Genomic DNA, 15,614 nt, shown 5'->3' with positions numbered 1-15,614 from the left:
TCCCCCTCCCTCCCCCAACGCTCCCCGCGGGGGGGGGGGCGGGGGGAGCGCCCTCAGTCGCTCCGGTCACGTGGCACAGCCGCGCCCGAAGTGGGGCTGTCAAGGGCGCATGGATACATCATATAGTCCCTTCTTGACTGTCCCGTCGTGGAGCCGTGGCGTCTTGTTGGCGGCTCCTGTGTTTAAGTCGTAGCAGAAGGGCAGGAGAGAAGCCCAGAAAGACAGGGCATAGGCCCCGAGCTGCTGGTGACAGGCAGGTGACGCTTGGCGGAAGGATACCTCACAGCCGCAGTTCGTGTGGCTACACGAGTCATATATAAGACCGGAGCAGCGCCGGTGCCACCTCATTGTTTCCTGTCGGCGCGATCGGAGGTTGTGTGCGTGGCTTTGTCGGTGTGCGCAGCACCTCCCGCGCGGCGCGGATACGAGCAGCCTCCCCTCCCCTGGCCGCCATGGCTCTTTAAGGCGGCAGGGCCAGCGGCGGCATCGGCCAGTGCAGCAGGCGCAGCAGCAGCGGCGGCGGCCTCAGCACACCCCCGGCATCTGCAACCATGGCGTGAGTATCGTGTGTGAGGGACGGCTGCTCCCTCTCTTGTGTGTTGATAGGCGCCCTCTTACCTTCTTGAAGTGGGCTTTTGGGGTGGATTTATTGCGCGTGTGGTGTTAGTTGGTTTCTCACGGCGAGCGGGGGGAAATCCCTAGGTATACCAAATGAATACACTAATTACCTAGTTACGCCAAAATGGGTGCGGGGTGGGGAGATAAGAGCTCAGTACCCCCGTGTGTGGCGAGTGTCAAAAATAGCAGGAAATGCCATATCAAAAGAATTTACGAGGAGCGTCTGCGATTCCTATCGTTCAATAAACCTTGCTTTCGAAAAAATCTGTCATTTTATTACGTAATATTTATTTTCTGGGATTTTTGTGGGCTTACGGGGACTTTCCCAACGAGGGACTCTTTGCTCTCGTGAGGGAAAGCGCTGCTGTATGTAGGGGAAAATGGGGCATTGGAGGTTGTAGGGTTTGGAGTCAAAGGACCACGTGCTGGAGTCGCAGCTAGATAAACTGGAGTTGTTACTCATCTAGCTCCGGTAGCAATGTTAAGTATTGTAATAATGTAGCGTTAATCTGCCCTGGGCATCGGGCGCACAGCCCTGTGCGGAGCTGGAGCCGCGCTGGAAACGTGGCAGGGCACAAAATGGCGGTGGGGCCGCGAAATGGCGGCGGGTGGGCGGGGCCGGCCCCCGAGGGAGGCGGGGGACGCGCAGCAGCCCAGAAATAAAGAAGTGAGATAATTGTGAAGTTCCGCCATGCTCCCTGAGGTGGCCCTGGTAGAAAAGATTAACTATGTTGGTTGAACCAAATACTGATGGGTGCAAGTTCTGTTCGCAGGTTTTTCACGGCATCGCACAGCAGCATTGCTGTAGTCGACGAAAAAACCTTCTACTTGTCTACATCCTTCGACGTCAAAGCATTAAAAGCTGACGAAAATGAGCTTCTTGAACAACGAGATGCTGTTGGGGGATTCAATATCCCCCTTCAGCCAGCCGTGTTCGGTGGCTGAGGAAAGTCTGGGACTCCTAGATGACTACCTGGAGGTGGCCGAGCCCCTCGGTTCGCATGGGTTCTCCAGCGACAAGGCTAAGGCAGTCTCCTCCAATTGGCTTGCTGTGGACAGTTTAGGCAACACCATAGATAGCAGTCAGGGTAAGACATTACTTACTTCTGTAAAGGGCATCAATTACATAGTACCACAACATTCCGGTTGAAATCAAATTGCTAGGTTTTCTTAAATCTGAAGGCAATCTTTCTTACGTGTGTTACCTGGGCTTGGTAGGAGTGTATGCTACACTGCTTGCCCTACACACGGTTGCTGGTTATAGTAAAGTGCCTCTTGTCCTGGCCTTGAAATAACATACTGGCTTTCAGTGGTACTGTTTCTTGGCAGAGGTAACAGTAAGAAAGCATGGTTGTATATTGCGAATGTCCCTGAATTCTTCAGGTATTTAAATTAGAGGGTTGGAATGTCACAATAGCTGGTTACATTGTACCCTGCAGTTTTTAGGAGCTTAATGAAAGAGTATCTTTTCCTGATGGTTTACTCTTTATGCTGTAATACATGACAGAGGAAAGATGCTGAGATGATAAACTGGTAGATTGTTTTCATTAGCTTGAGTTGCACTGTGTGATGGTTTACTGAAGTGGTGATTTACTTTCTGTATTGTGCAGAGGATGCCTTCTCTGGCATGGAGTGGATGGTGGAGAAGATGGATCTGAAGGAATTTGATTTTGATGCCCTGTTAGGTATGGAACATCTGGAAGCCACCGTCTCACCAGACGAGCTGATGGCCACGTTGGAAGACACGTGTGATCTATTTAATGCTACCATCCAGGAATTTCACAACAAAGAACTTCCACTGATAAATAACATAATCACCCATCTCCCTGAATCCCCCGTTGGAGCAGATCCAATGGCCCCGTTGGCTTCCCTTTGGTCTTTTCCCCTCTCCCCAGGGTCTCTGACTTCCACTTCAGACCACTCATTTAGTTTAGAGCTAGGAAGCGAAGTGGATGTTCTGGAAGGAGAAAGAAAGCGGGAGTATCCCACTGTTGTGATGGTGATCACCAAGTCTGAGAAAGAGGATGAGAACCACTCTGATGATAGTGGAATATGCATGAGCCCAGACTCCTACCTGGGAACCCCCCAACACAGCCCCACCAATTCACTTGGATCCCCCAATGGCAACCAGTTCCCTGCAGATGCCCCTTGTGGCTCTGTGCAGTCCAAACCATATGATCATCCTGCAGAGAAGGTAGTGTCAGCAAAGGTCAAAGGAGAAAAGAAAATCGATAAGAAACTAAAAAAGATGGAGCAGAATAAGACTGCTGCCACTCGTTACCGGCAGAAAAAGAGGGCAGAGCAGGAGGCACTGTCTGGGGAGTGCAGAGAGTTGGAGCAGAAGAACCAGGCCCTGAAGGAGAAAGCAGATTCCCTTAGTAAGGAAATTCAGTACTTAAAAGATCTGATAGAAGAGGTCCGCAAGGCCAAGGGCAAAAGAGCTAGAGTCCCCGAGTAGGGTAGTCAGCAGTGTTGTGTGCATGTATATAAGCTTCCTGCTAAAGCTGTGTATTGCTGTCTAATAAATAATTTTGTAGTAAATGTGCAATGACGGTGTGTGATGAGTGGTACCTGTAAAACCAGCATGACTTGAGCCACACCTAGGTGTAAGTACAAGCCCAACAAGCTATTGTGTGTCTGGTGAGTGCTGTGTGTCACTTGTGCTGCTTGCTCTGGGTGTGGATGCAGTGCAAGTGCACAGGGTGCTTGGAACTGGAGTGTGTGTAGTGTCTCAGTTACCTGTCCCCTCCATAATTTACATGTAAGGGCATCACACTGAGGTGCCTCGGGGTTTTCAGCAAATTTGTAAGCCCATTAAAACAAGTGATCTTAGAGAATTGATGGAAGACTCAAGGTCCGTAATAGCATGCGGTGGGAGGTGCTTTTTTTCAGGTGTGGGTATTTCTCTGAAGGGAGGAAAAGGCTCCAGGGACAGAATAGTTAAGAACAGTGGCTTAAGAAAGCTTGCTAGGAGACAAGTCCAGAGCAAGCACCAGTGTTAACTGCCCTTGGGTCGCAGTTAACCCACGTGCCTGTGGGTCTCCCTAGTGCCCAAACCAGAGCAGGAGCTGTTGCCTGGCCCTGCCAAACTGGTGTGGACTGGGCCAGGGGGTTGGGATTACTGGAGTGCTCTTACTGATGGGTCACGTTCCTGTACCAGTGTGAAAGTCGGCTTCAGCCAGTCACTGGTGAGTCAAGTTCTAAAACTATAAATGTGCCTTTACTTGACCATGGCTATAGCTGAGTTGGTCCATAAAACTAGATCAGCTCTAGTCCTGCCTCAGCTGTGCAGGGAGGGTACTGGTGTGCTGGAGCACCTGTGTTTGTGTGGGTGTGTTGCGTGTTAAGGACTTGGGATGTGCCATTTTTAATTACATGTACACTCAATTTTTTTATTTTTGGGCACTGATACCCCCATTTAACACTGCTTAATCCTCTTGGCAGGTGGACACTAGCGTGGTTTCCTGAGCTGCTGGGCTCAGGTGCTGGACATCTGAGCCTGGCTGGCACACACATTCAGTGACATCAGGGCTCCAGTCATGCTGGAGTGGGGAGGGGAACAGGTCCTTAAGGGAATCTTGGGGAATGGTTTCTCCAGTTGCAGCCTGCTGGGGGTTGTGCTCTCTGACATTTGAGCTCTTTAAGCCCTCAAGTTAGGGCTGCAGTCCTTCATCCCTGCTCCTTGCCCAAGCCATTCGGTGAGGTGGGTCAATGGCTGTGTGCTGGGGGCCCTGTTGTGCCAGGCTGCTCCAGCCGAGGGATGGTGCTGCTGGCAGCTGGAGCTGGTTGCTGCCGTGGAGGGCTGAGTGGGCCAGGCCCTCAGTGGCAGCTGTCTGTGCTAACAGCTGTGCCTGGCTCTATTTAAATTACAAGAAGGCTCCCGGTCAGGAGGTAGGGCTCCTGCCGCACTGGAGGGGGTGGATAACTAAGATCCTCCCCTTGGTGTCATGAGACAATTTGTTTGAGTAGTCTCAAACCCCCTGGGTAAGGGCACTGGTGACCAGGTACCGTATGAATTGGATGCACTGCAAACTGGAGGCTGCAAGCAGGGACAAAGGACTCTGTTGAGGTTTAGGAGGTAGACCAATGTAATGGGTGTCCTTCAAATGAGCTGCATCAGCCAGGTTGGGGATGGAGGTAATTAGAGGCAGAAAAGCCCCAAGATTTTGGTCAAATCTGCATCTGAGGTGTCATTGTGCTTGGTCTCAGTTGAGCCACAGAAAAGTGTCTATGAGCCTGGTGACTTCCCTGTGCAGGGGAAAAGCCCTCTCTCCTCATACTGATCCCCCTTTCCCACCACAGGGCAACCACCTCCTCTTCTCTTAGAGCCATAGCAACTTCTGCTTACACCTGGCAGCAGCCAGGGCTGAGGGAGCATCTCCCGTGTTCTTCTACCCTTACTCAGTTCTCCTGAAGCCTGAAAAAATTGGCAGCACATTCATCCCCTCCCCACCCCTGTCTGTGGGGTGGGGAGGGGATAAATGCCCTGGTAGCCCTGGCAGGACTGTTGGTGAGCCACTTTGGCTAAAACCAATTTTTGCCCACATTGATGCTCTTCAGGTGGAGGAGGCGGTGTCTGAGCTGGCCACTAAGTACATGATTCTGGTCTCTATAGCCCTGGAGAGGGTATGCAGGTCCAATTTACCAAATGACACTCACTCCAGGGAAGGAAGATCAGAGCTGGAACAGGTGAGTAGGAATGCATGATGCATCCATGCTGCTTTGTTCTCTGCAGCCGTGTGTGTGCTTTACTCCTTGCAGGGGACTCAGAAAGCTCTGACCTGCCCTTCAAGAGCAGTCAGCACTGTGTGTGCTTGCCGAGGCTCTGGGCCTGTGGCTGTGCAGAGGCAGCCCATATGGCAATCTCCTGCAACGCCTGCTGAAATGACGCTGTGTTTCCATACTTAGTAACTTAGTTAAGATTTTACAGGGGCTGGTGATCAGGGCTGACTCTTCCTCTGCATTTTTTATCCAGACTTTTCCTCCAGCCTTCAGTTAGGCACAGTAAGCATCGTGCCGCTTGGCTCTGCAGCCCAGCAGCGTGTCCAGCCTGCAGCAGGAGCCAAGGAACACCCAGGACACGGTCACAAGCTCCAGCCCACACGGCTAAAACGTCTGATAGCCTCCTGCCTAGTAACTGATTTTAGATTTTGCAAACTGCAGGAGCTCTCTCCTTTTTCTCACAGCCTCACAGAGCAAATGTTCTTCCACTGATTCCTTGCAGTTTGGATAGAGCATGATACCATATCCAGAATTAGATTGTAGTGCATGAAATGCAGGCTTTAACTACCCCTGGAGGAGCCTAGTTCTGCTACATCCTTGGAAACAGCAGAATTCCCCCAATCTTCATTATATAAAAGCTGAATCTGAAGTTGGCACAGCTGATGGGATTTCTGTCTCAATTATTTTTCCTCTGAATTAAGGGCAGTGAGGTAGACTTCACGTGCACAGGGTGCATGACCCTCAGGCTCCAATCCCGCAGCCAGTTTTGTGCTTCGTGGTAAACAATCCAATATTCCCCCGCATAACCAACCGACCTACAGTTTGCTGCTCACAAAGCCCCTTCTCACAAGCTTGTTTCTGATGTTATCATAATATTTATAACTACCTTCCTCTCCACCCTGCCTTTGGAGAGACCCAGGTGCATGCCCTTCTCTTTCAAAAGGAAAAGGGGAAACCATCACTGCAGATAACTTCTTCACATGCGTGTGTGGAGAATCAGATGCACCTTTGCAGCAAGCTTACAAAAATAAATCCACAGCTGCAGTGTTGGGGAATGAAGAAAGAATGATGATAAAATCTTTCAAATAGCTTTTGCCCTGGCAAAAAGCCCAGAAATAGCTGCAAGGACAGGCTGTCCTTTGGGAGATTAATGCTCCTCCACTGCTCCCAAGCTGGACTATAGAAAGAAAATGTGGCTTATTCTGATGCAGTTTCACACAGTGATTGTCCATTCGTGGCCTTTTTTGGTGGGTGGGAAATCTATACATTTTTGGCCAGAAGAATACCAGTTTTTTTAATCTTCCCATAGACTTAGGCCTTAAGAAAAAAAAAAACCAAAACCAATCAACAAACAGGATCTCTATTGTCCTTCCTATAGGCATAATTTCCATCTTGTGCATACTAATTTTTTCTCAGTATGGTCCTAGTAGCTTCTGGGGATATCCTACCTTCCTCTGTTGTGCTGTATTCACAGCCTTCCCGTGCAGTGCTGCACATAAACTCTTGTTACACTTCATTTCCAGTGCAAAGGCCATCTTGGGTTCTTAACATGGGCATCCCTTGCTGGGCCAGTAGTGCTCACCTTTGCTGACTTTTTCATTGAAATGCTTCAGGCCCTGTGAATTAACAGAGGAATTCAATCCCTTGACCTAGGCAATACTATTCTGGCTGCTCAGTATCCCAGGTATGCAGTCTTTGCATTATTTTCAGTGCACTCATGCAGTGTCAGAAGTGAATGAAGTCACTGAATGAAGGAAGCTGGCTGCACCCACAAGCTCCAGTTTCCCTATTACAGAGGGGCATGCTCTCCAAGTGATGGCCAGCCACCTCTCACTTCTCCTTCAGCTGCTCTCTTCCTCTCTTTTGCACACACACACCCTTTTAAGGAATGGCTGGAGCAAGTTCCAGGCTCAACAGATGCGTCAGCTTAATTTATATAGGGCAGAGAATCTCCTCGTCCTGAAACTCCTCTGCGTCTCCATTGCAGCGTGCAGGCAGGTGGAGAAAGCCCTGGTCTTTGCCTCCCATTAAAGGAGATAAATGATCTTACTGGCATGCAAACACTGCAGCTCAGGACAGACCAGCTTGGCTGTGTTACAGTTTAGCCCTGCTAACAGCTTATTTCTTCAGAAAAAGGTGTGTGTAACCCTCTAGACAGCTGCAGAGCAATCTTCATGCTTTTTGTGTCCCCCACCAGCACCGGTTAGTGGTTGGCTCTGTTAATCTGATTTAACATAACTACAGATAGACATGCAAACCTTTAATCCCTCTCCAACCTACCAACCCTTCAGCCTTGGCTGGAGTTGCACATTTTGAGCTGTAAGCAGGCAGTAGGCAGTCTGCCTTCTTTCCCACTCCTCATTTTGACTTGAATTGATGGGTCTTTATGTTTCAAAAAGAGGAACTTCCTTTCGCTGTAACTTTTCTGAGTTATTCAGGCCCTGCTGCTGCGTACCCTTTTTTACATCAACCAGCCCCCTTCCTGAAGCGTTCAGGAGCCTGTAAGTGCTGTAGTGCTCATGCTGTGTTGATCATCAACAGAACTGAAATGTAAAGCAGTCATGGAAAAAAACCCCAGAGGGTAAGACTGGCTAAAGTTTTTAGGACTCTCCCCCTACCCCTTGATTTTCCCCTATAGCTTTTTCAGTGTTTTCAATCTCATTTGCCTGAGCAAGTTCATTGGCAGCCAGGTTTGTTACAGCTATGTCATTTCAGAGGCAAGAAGTTGGTGTCCTGAACAAACGTGTTTTCTTGGTTTACATTTGCAGTCCTCCCCTCTCTGACACACACACAGCGCTGGTAGTAGCTGTTGTTCCTTTCTGTGGCAAGGAAGTGGAGACTTGCTGATACAGCAGAGGCTGGGTGGGTTAGCATTAATTTGTACCCACTGGAACAAATTTCCTTTTTTTGCTTTCCATTCACATAACAAGGGAGCAATAGGCCATTAAGAGGCTCGATGAATCTTATCCACACTAAGCTAGCTCAAGGCTGAGCATCTGGGAACTATTCTAAACAGTTTCCCTGGAAAGGTTCTACCACACTAATAACACTCCAGAGCTTTTATTTGCACTCGTGTTAAAGCTGCTGCTACTGCTGCCCATTCTGACTCCCTGCTGTGTGTGGGTGGAGATGCCCTGTAAGATGGCACCCTCACCATTCCCTAGCTCAGCTGCCTCTATTTTTTGCTGCAGGATGCTCAGCTGGTGTCGCAGAGCTGGGAAGGGAGCCAGCAGCCTGATGAGCTCAGCGAGCACGCGGCGTTGGCCCGGCAGCAGTGGGACACGTCCCTGCTCCACCGCTTGCAGATGTGCGGGAAAGAAATGCTGTCCAGCAGGTCCAAAGGTTGCTGTGGCCTGCAGCCCGTCAGCTTCCAGCGTGGGAAACAGGTTGGAGGCCAGCTAGGAAAAGCAGCCATGGCAGTTGCTGCTTCCCTAACCCCTTCTTGTCTCTTCCATCGGGCGGAGAAGTCTGTCTGCAAAGAGCAAAGATTATGGAATCACAGAATGGTTTGGGTTGGAAGGGACCTTAGACATCATCCCATTCCAACCCCCCTGCAGGGACATCTTCCTCTAGAGCAGGTTGCTCAAAGCCCCTATTCTGTCTGGCCTCAACCACTTATGGGGATAGGGCGGTTGCTCCAAGGTAGCCACAGCACAGCTGGCATCCTCTGGGCATGGCTAGACAGAGAGCTGGGAGTATGAGAAGGTGCCTGCATTCAGCTTAACACCAGGCACGTGCAACAGGCTGGTACCTGTTCTTCCCTCTCCTTTGGAGACGTTCCCCTCACGGGGCACCGCCTGTCCTTACCTACCCAGTATTCAGGTGGCATTGCTCTTCTTTCCTAGGAGCTCATACCCTGCCAGAGAGGGAGAAAGTCAAGGCTGCAACATATTAGATGTTTGCCCTTGCAGATGGTATCTATATCAGCCACCATTCACTTCTGCTTTTCTTCCTCTCAAAAAATAAAGTTTAATTTATTTAAGGAACCATTGACTCTACAATCAAGTTTCGTTTCAAATGGCAAAATTCAGTCTGCCAGGTAGCTTTATTCCCCTTGACAACATAATGCCTCAAGAATTATGTTGATTACTTGTGGTAGCCTTAATAGTCTTTCCAGCCAGTAATAAGAGATGCCACCCAATTTTGAAACTCCACTGATCTGGGTGTTATTATCCCCACAGAGAACTGCTCTGGGCCCCACTTTAAAGTTCCTCATTAGCTTTGAAAGAAGAGCTTTCCTGTTGCTTACATTTGCAAACAAACAGGCTGGGTTTTGCGCAGAGACTGAACTGCATTACCCTCCTGCCCTTTTCTGGAGCAAGAAGGATGGCTTTGCTTCCCTCAGCCTGCAGGAGAAGGGCCCAGCAGCTGAACAACCACAGAAACAAGGGTGCGTAGGAGGAACGGGTCGAGGAGGAGCAGGAAAGGACATGAAGGACTTCTGTAGGGTCATAGGAAATGCCAAATACTGAAGATGAAGGCTTGAAACAAAGTAACACCCTAGAAATCTACCTCCTTCAGCCAAGTTGTGGCATAGCCAGCTTTTTCACACAGTTAATTATCCTCATGACAGCTCCACACAGAGCTGCTTGTGTTAGGCCAGCTCACATGCACTGCAGCAGGCACACAGTGCAGAAGTTTTAGGGAGACGTGCTGAATATATATTTTGCTCAACTATTTTTTCAAAAAATAGTGCTTCCATTCTTTTAAGAAGCTTTTTTTTTCCCCCATTTTTTTAATTTTTGGAAGTAAGAACAAACTAAAAAAAAAGGGAATTGTTCTTTGAACTGTTCTATACTTAGCATTCTGGCTGCAGATTGTTGGACCTGATCCTTTAACAAGAAATCCCCTCCCACGTGCTATTACCCAATTTCCAGTACACACACTTCAGTACATTCACTGTTTATTTCCCCTGTCTGGATCTCATATATCCAAGTGACCTTTCTTCCTATGCAGACAGCAGGAAAAGAACTCAACAGAGGAGGCACAGAGTTAAAATGACAGCACCGGGAACTATAATGAGAGGGCAGGGAAAGGATAAGTGAATTCCTGCCTGTGCTGGCATCAAGCAGTTGCTGCTCAGGTCAGACAGGCCCCTTGTAATCAACTCCTGAGTTTAACCAAAGCTTGGCATTTAGTCCTTCTCCTTACCTGTTTTTTTTCTCCAAGGGAAAAAAAGGGAACACATTTTCCATCTTTTTAGGTAAGGGGCAGGATAAGGCAGTGGCAGAGCCACCCAAGAAGCACATTTAGAGTGGTTTAGCAAGGAAGTTTCTGGAACAACACTCCCACCTGCAGGGCCTTCTGTTTGTTACAGCTGGGAACTTAGTGGCAGTCTAAGTGAAAACAACTTCCCTTCAACCCAGCACCAAAGGTCATGCTCAGATTTTAATCTGATGCCAAGACTGACATCTGGGTCACAAGCCCTCCTGGCTACAGGACCTGGCAACACTCAGCAGTGGTGCCCTGATGGCACGGCTGTATCTTGGTGGGACACTCAGCTATAAACATTCAAAGGACACTTTCTCTGCATGAGAGCTCCTCCTTGGAGAAAGGGGAGATTGTGAGTAGCCAAAATGGAGGAGCCATCTCCATTCCAAGCTGCACTCTTTGAAGGCCTAAGCATGTCAGAGAGATGATTTAACATATGTGTTAACATGAATTGGACAGGCCACTCACACAACTGAGTCATCCTAAAGAGAGGAATGCTTAGATCACAGCAATGACACGGCTTGTCTTCATCACCTGTCATAATAATCACTACTACAAAGGCAAAGAGAGACAGTCTGCAACAATTATTTAATCAAACTACATATAAAAACCTTTTGCAATGACTGACAGACCTGACAGGGGCTGTAATCAGAACCCAAACTGCAGGGTTACTCAAGTTTAACAGTCTTTCAAAGCATCCTTCCCTTCTTAATGCCGGTTCAAAACATTTCTCCATTCAGATACAGTACTTTCAACACTCCCTGCCAAATAACACAGGTAGCAGGAGCCTTATATCCTGAGGAAGGGGAAAAAGATTTTTATTTGGCTTGGTCCACCCTTCTACACCAAGAATGCAAGACATGCTGGCTGTAGGAAGATAGTTATAAGGATAACACACCTCAGAGTCAAGAGCACCTCTGTGGCTTTAGCTGGCCAGTATCAAGCTCTAGGCAGTGCTAGGCAGTGCTGCTCTGCAAGTCCCACACAGAGGCACATCCCCCATGTGCCATCTCAAAAACGTCAAGGAAATGCCCAGGCCCGAGAGCCAGACTGGAGAAGCTGCAGAAAGACTGGAGCTGCAAGAATCCCTGTCATGATGTTTATGGGATCCCAAAGTATTCCCTCTCAAATTTACGGAAATCTTCCTCAGTAAACACAGTGCCTTCGGGCTTCTTCTTCTCTGTCTTCTCTGGAGGCTGATCTTTGGACTTCCTGCCTCTGTTCTGAGCAAGAACCTACAGACAATACAGAAATGGAAAAAACAACAGCCATTGTTATCCAGTGATTTTCAAGCTCACCTGCAGCACCCCTGCTGTTCTGCAAGAACCCTGCTATTTTCCAGAGCATGTCCAAAGAAAAGTGAGAGGCAAACCACTGACATTAACCAATGCAGGTCCACTGGGACAACAGCAGATACCAACTTGTTATTTGGAGTCAAATATGAAAATTATCTTCTAGTAATTGTCACAGAGATAAGAACATCGATTTCAATTCAGAACTTTCTGAAACTATTACCTTCTTTTTTATCCCCTCTCTCCATGACACAAGCCAAAAAACCAACAAGTTGGTGGAATTCCCTCAGCACTTTCTAATACATTGTCACCTCCTGTCACAATCTCCAGCCTGAGAAACACTGGCCTAAACCACTGTCTTTGTTTATGTAAGTTACCAGCCTACATCTCATAAAAACAGCCCAAGATTCTAGCACCATCAGCTGTTCTTCTCTTAAAATCCTGGCATGAGGCTACCTTTTGGGGAAGACCATTCAAGAAATTCTCAAGTTATGAGAAACACCATTTAGGAAGCTGAGTAATTCCTATTAGATGAGCCAGTAGCACATCTGCTTCCTCGTTAATCAGCCTCCAGCTACGGAGAAGGCCAGTTTGATCAACAGTAATGAGAAGGTTTAGACAGGGCACCTCTGCCAGCTGAAACTATGAAATATTCTTGGTAATTAAGAAAAGCCAACAGCTGTCAGGATATTTTGAGGAACCTGATGTAGTGGGTGGCATTCCTGCCCATGGCAGGGTGGATGATCAACTGGATGATCTTTTAAGGTCCCTTCCCATCCAAACCATTCTATGATTCTACGGTTTTCACTAGTATCAGAGAACATCATAGGGGGCAACATTTCAACATCAGTTTAAATCTTACTAAGTTATTTTGCCAGTGGACACAGAAATTCCTCAAGGCCATCTGTAGACAGAAACTTGACTCTCTTGTGTAAGGTATAAATCTGGAAGATCTGGGGATGATTCCCATTCACCTGTGTTCCTCAGTGGAAACAGACCACCCCATCCCAAACAGAAATTAGTCTTACTTGTTCTGTGACAGCTTTGTCTGCAACAAGTCGTCCCTTTAGCATGTACTGCAGGTTTTCTCTCAAGTGATTCACAGGCTTCTTCTTATGGTACTCCTCTGGGGCAAAGCAGAAAGTAACAAAACTCATGAGCTGCTCATCCAGGCAGCTCACAAAGAGAGACAAAGGAGGATCAGCAAAGTCCCGGGAGAAAGAAGAGAAAGACACCGCCACAGCTCAGGGATAGATAGGGGTGCGCCCATAAACGAGGCGGTGTTTGAAGTGAGCGACACCAAGAGGGCATGCAGGAGAATGGGACGGGACGGGACGGGACGGGACGGATACAGCAACCGGCAGCGTGGCTACGGGACACCACAAAGGTCTCCGGTGCGAGGGCTGTGGAGGGGTCGGGACTCACCTATCGCCGACTTCACGACTCTGCCCTTCACCGTGGCCTTGTTCCTGCCGGGCTCCGGGGCCCTCTTCCTCCGCCTCGCCGCGCCCGCCGCCCTGGGGCCGGCCCGGCCTCGCTGGAGTCCCGGCGGCGCCTTCGCTCGGCCTGCAACGGGAAGAGGGACGGAGTCACCGCAGCCGTACCGGGGAGCGCCCCTCCGCCCGCCCGCCCGGCCAGCCCCGGCCCCGCGGGCTCACCCGGCGGCTCCAGCAGCTCCAGGCCGCGGCGCAGCAGCGATGCCGACATGGCCGCGCCCGCTCGCGCCCGGCCCCGCAGCGCCCCGCGCGGCCCGGAGGGCGGGCACGCGCACCCCCGAGGGCGGGCACGCGCACCCCGGCCGTGAGGGGCGGGCGGCGGGCCAGGGCCGGCAGCGGGGAACGGGATCCTGCCGGTGCCGCCCGGCCGCAGGACACAGCAGGGGCCGTCAGCTAAAACACAGGCATTTTCTCCTCGAAACGAGGCAGAACTTCCCCGCGGTTAGGGCGGCAGAGCGCCGGAGCGCGCGGAGGTCGCCGAGTCTCCTTCTCTGGAGACATTCAAAATCATCTGGATGTGTTCCTGTGTCATCTGCTTTAGGTGACCCTCACTTGGCAGGGACTGGGGCTAAGTTATTTGAATATCCAGATCATCTTAAATCAGGATGTTCTTTGATGTACGATCTTTGAATACTTTCATTGTTAATCAGCAAGAAAAAAAGTTTAATCGGTGTAACAGGCAGCAGCCATCATCCCTTAGTCAAGGATATCCAGGAACAAACAGACTGTAAGGATGTAGATAGCCAGGATGTTCTGTATCAGTAGAACAGATAGCAGTTAGTATCCCATACTCAAGGATATCCTGGAACTAACAACCTTTTAGGATGTAGTAAATCAAGATGTTGATGCATGTCTATGTATATATTACTAACTTGGCAAACTACTCAAGGTCCACGTGTGTTCCCTGTAGTACTAGAAGTCATGCTGAAAGGTCAAAAAGACCCCTGGCCAGGTGAAGGCCCTTCCCCCGAGCCTGCAGAGAAATTAACTGGAGTTATGTAATTACTCCGACTAACTCATCACAACACAGGGGCTGTAATTGGAAAGTTACAAACCCTCAAGTTCTGCATATAAATGATGGTGTGGAAAGTCTGGTGGGTGTGCTGGTTCGGGGAATGTCACTGATCACCTGGGCTCACAGAACTCTGAAATAAATAATCAAGTCTCTCCTAAACGTGTAATTAATTATTGGCTGGTTGCACACTAGGCAATGAATCTGATTTTGTGGACACCACAAGGGGTCCTGCCCTCTCAGGGGTCATCACAGGCCAGGAGGAAAGGGGGTGGTGTCATATTTTGTCTCAGCAAGCCCCAAAATCCAGATTTAACTGTGCTAGACTCATCAGGCTGAGAGGTTGACTCTGCCATAAATTGCATATATTATTCAGGGTTACTTTAGTCTATTTGTTTAAAGCTTTCTTCTCCAGTTTTCACCCCTCTAGAGACTTCATGCTAATATCTGCTAAATTTAGCTATCATTTGAATAAAGCTTATTCAATTATAGCTAGTGCTGCCAGTAACAAGCTGACACTGGAGGAGGAAAGCGGTTTATTTTCCCTCAGACGTGTCCTGCAGGGAGAAGGGGATACAAATGGCTCTCATTGTTTCTCATAGTAATGATCTGTAACAGGGACCAATAACAGTTAAACCTCTGTGTATTAAAAGACAGTCATTCTCTGGAAATTGTTCTCCAGCCCCTGCAGATGTCACCTCAATGCCTGTCTTTCATTGTTCCTCCTCTTCTGAATCCCTCCCTGGATGGATATCAGCATCCTGTGTCAGCTTCCGCTAGTGCTGCTAATTCATTTTTCTGGACAGGACTTACGTGGTGCCTATTCCTGGCTTCAGAGCTGGGGAACATTAACCATTTACTGCTTGTTCAGCATGTCACTTCTCACTCCTAGTTTTCCCTTTGACGAACTATATTTTTTGAAATTGATTTGGGGGGACAGTCACTGGATATGTAAAGCAGAACACTTCTCCATTTTCTTGTCTTCTGTTAGTAGCTGATGGAAAATTCAACTTGTTCAGCTCTTATTCCCTGCCAGATTTGTCCTTCCAGTTGTGTGAAAGCTCACAAAGAGGTTATTGTAGCTTTGTGAAGAAGCTGAACAAGCTATGAGTTAATAGCCTATAGCTGAAATTGAAGAAAGCAATAAAGAATATTATAGTCAGCAGAAAAGTCGTTGCTGCTTGTATATGCATATTATCTTCATCTTGGTCAGAGTGAGATAAATGATAGCTGCCAATGCCATGGGAAGGTATTTTCAAAATA

General features: G+C 48.7%; 2 protein-coding genes across 2 annotated transcripts; one reads left to right on the top strand and one right to left on the bottom strand.

Annotated features, from left to right (window-relative positions):
- Nucleotides 1–334: 334 nt before the first annotated feature.
- Nucleotides 335–3,160, top strand: ATF4 (activating transcription factor 4). Its single transcript, XM_084206371.1, has 3 exons — nt 335–556; nt 1,392–1,706; nt 2,229–3,160. The coding sequence occupies exons 2-3, from the start codon at nt 1,490–1,492 to the stop codon at nt 3,074–3,076; spliced, it is 1,065 nt and encodes a 354-aa protein (XP_084062497.1). The 5' UTR covers nt 335–556; nt 1,392–1,489; the 3' UTR covers nt 3,077–3,160.
- Nucleotides 3,161–11,120: 7,960 nt separating this feature from the next.
- On the bottom strand, nt 11,121–13,605 carry RPS19BP1 (ribosomal protein S19 binding protein 1). The gene is made up of 4 exons (XM_084206166.1): nt 13,502–13,605; nt 13,269–13,409; nt 12,872–12,969; nt 11,121–11,786 (listed from the first exon to the last, which is right to left on the bottom strand). The coding sequence occupies exons 1-4, from the start codon at nt 13,548–13,550 to the stop codon at nt 11,652–11,654; spliced, it is 423 nt and encodes a 140-aa protein (XP_084062292.1). The 5' UTR covers nt 13,551–13,605; the 3' UTR covers nt 11,121–11,651.
- Nucleotides 13,606–15,614: the final 2,009 nt, after the last annotated feature.

The sequence above is a fragment of the Fringilla coelebs genome (genome assembly GCF_963513975.1).
Source record: "Fringilla coelebs genome assembly, chromosome: 5".
Taxonomy (NCBI): Eukaryota; Metazoa; Chordata; class Aves; order Passeriformes; family Fringillidae; genus Fringilla; species Fringilla coelebs.
This window is presented reverse-complemented; position numbering and strand designations above follow the sequence as displayed.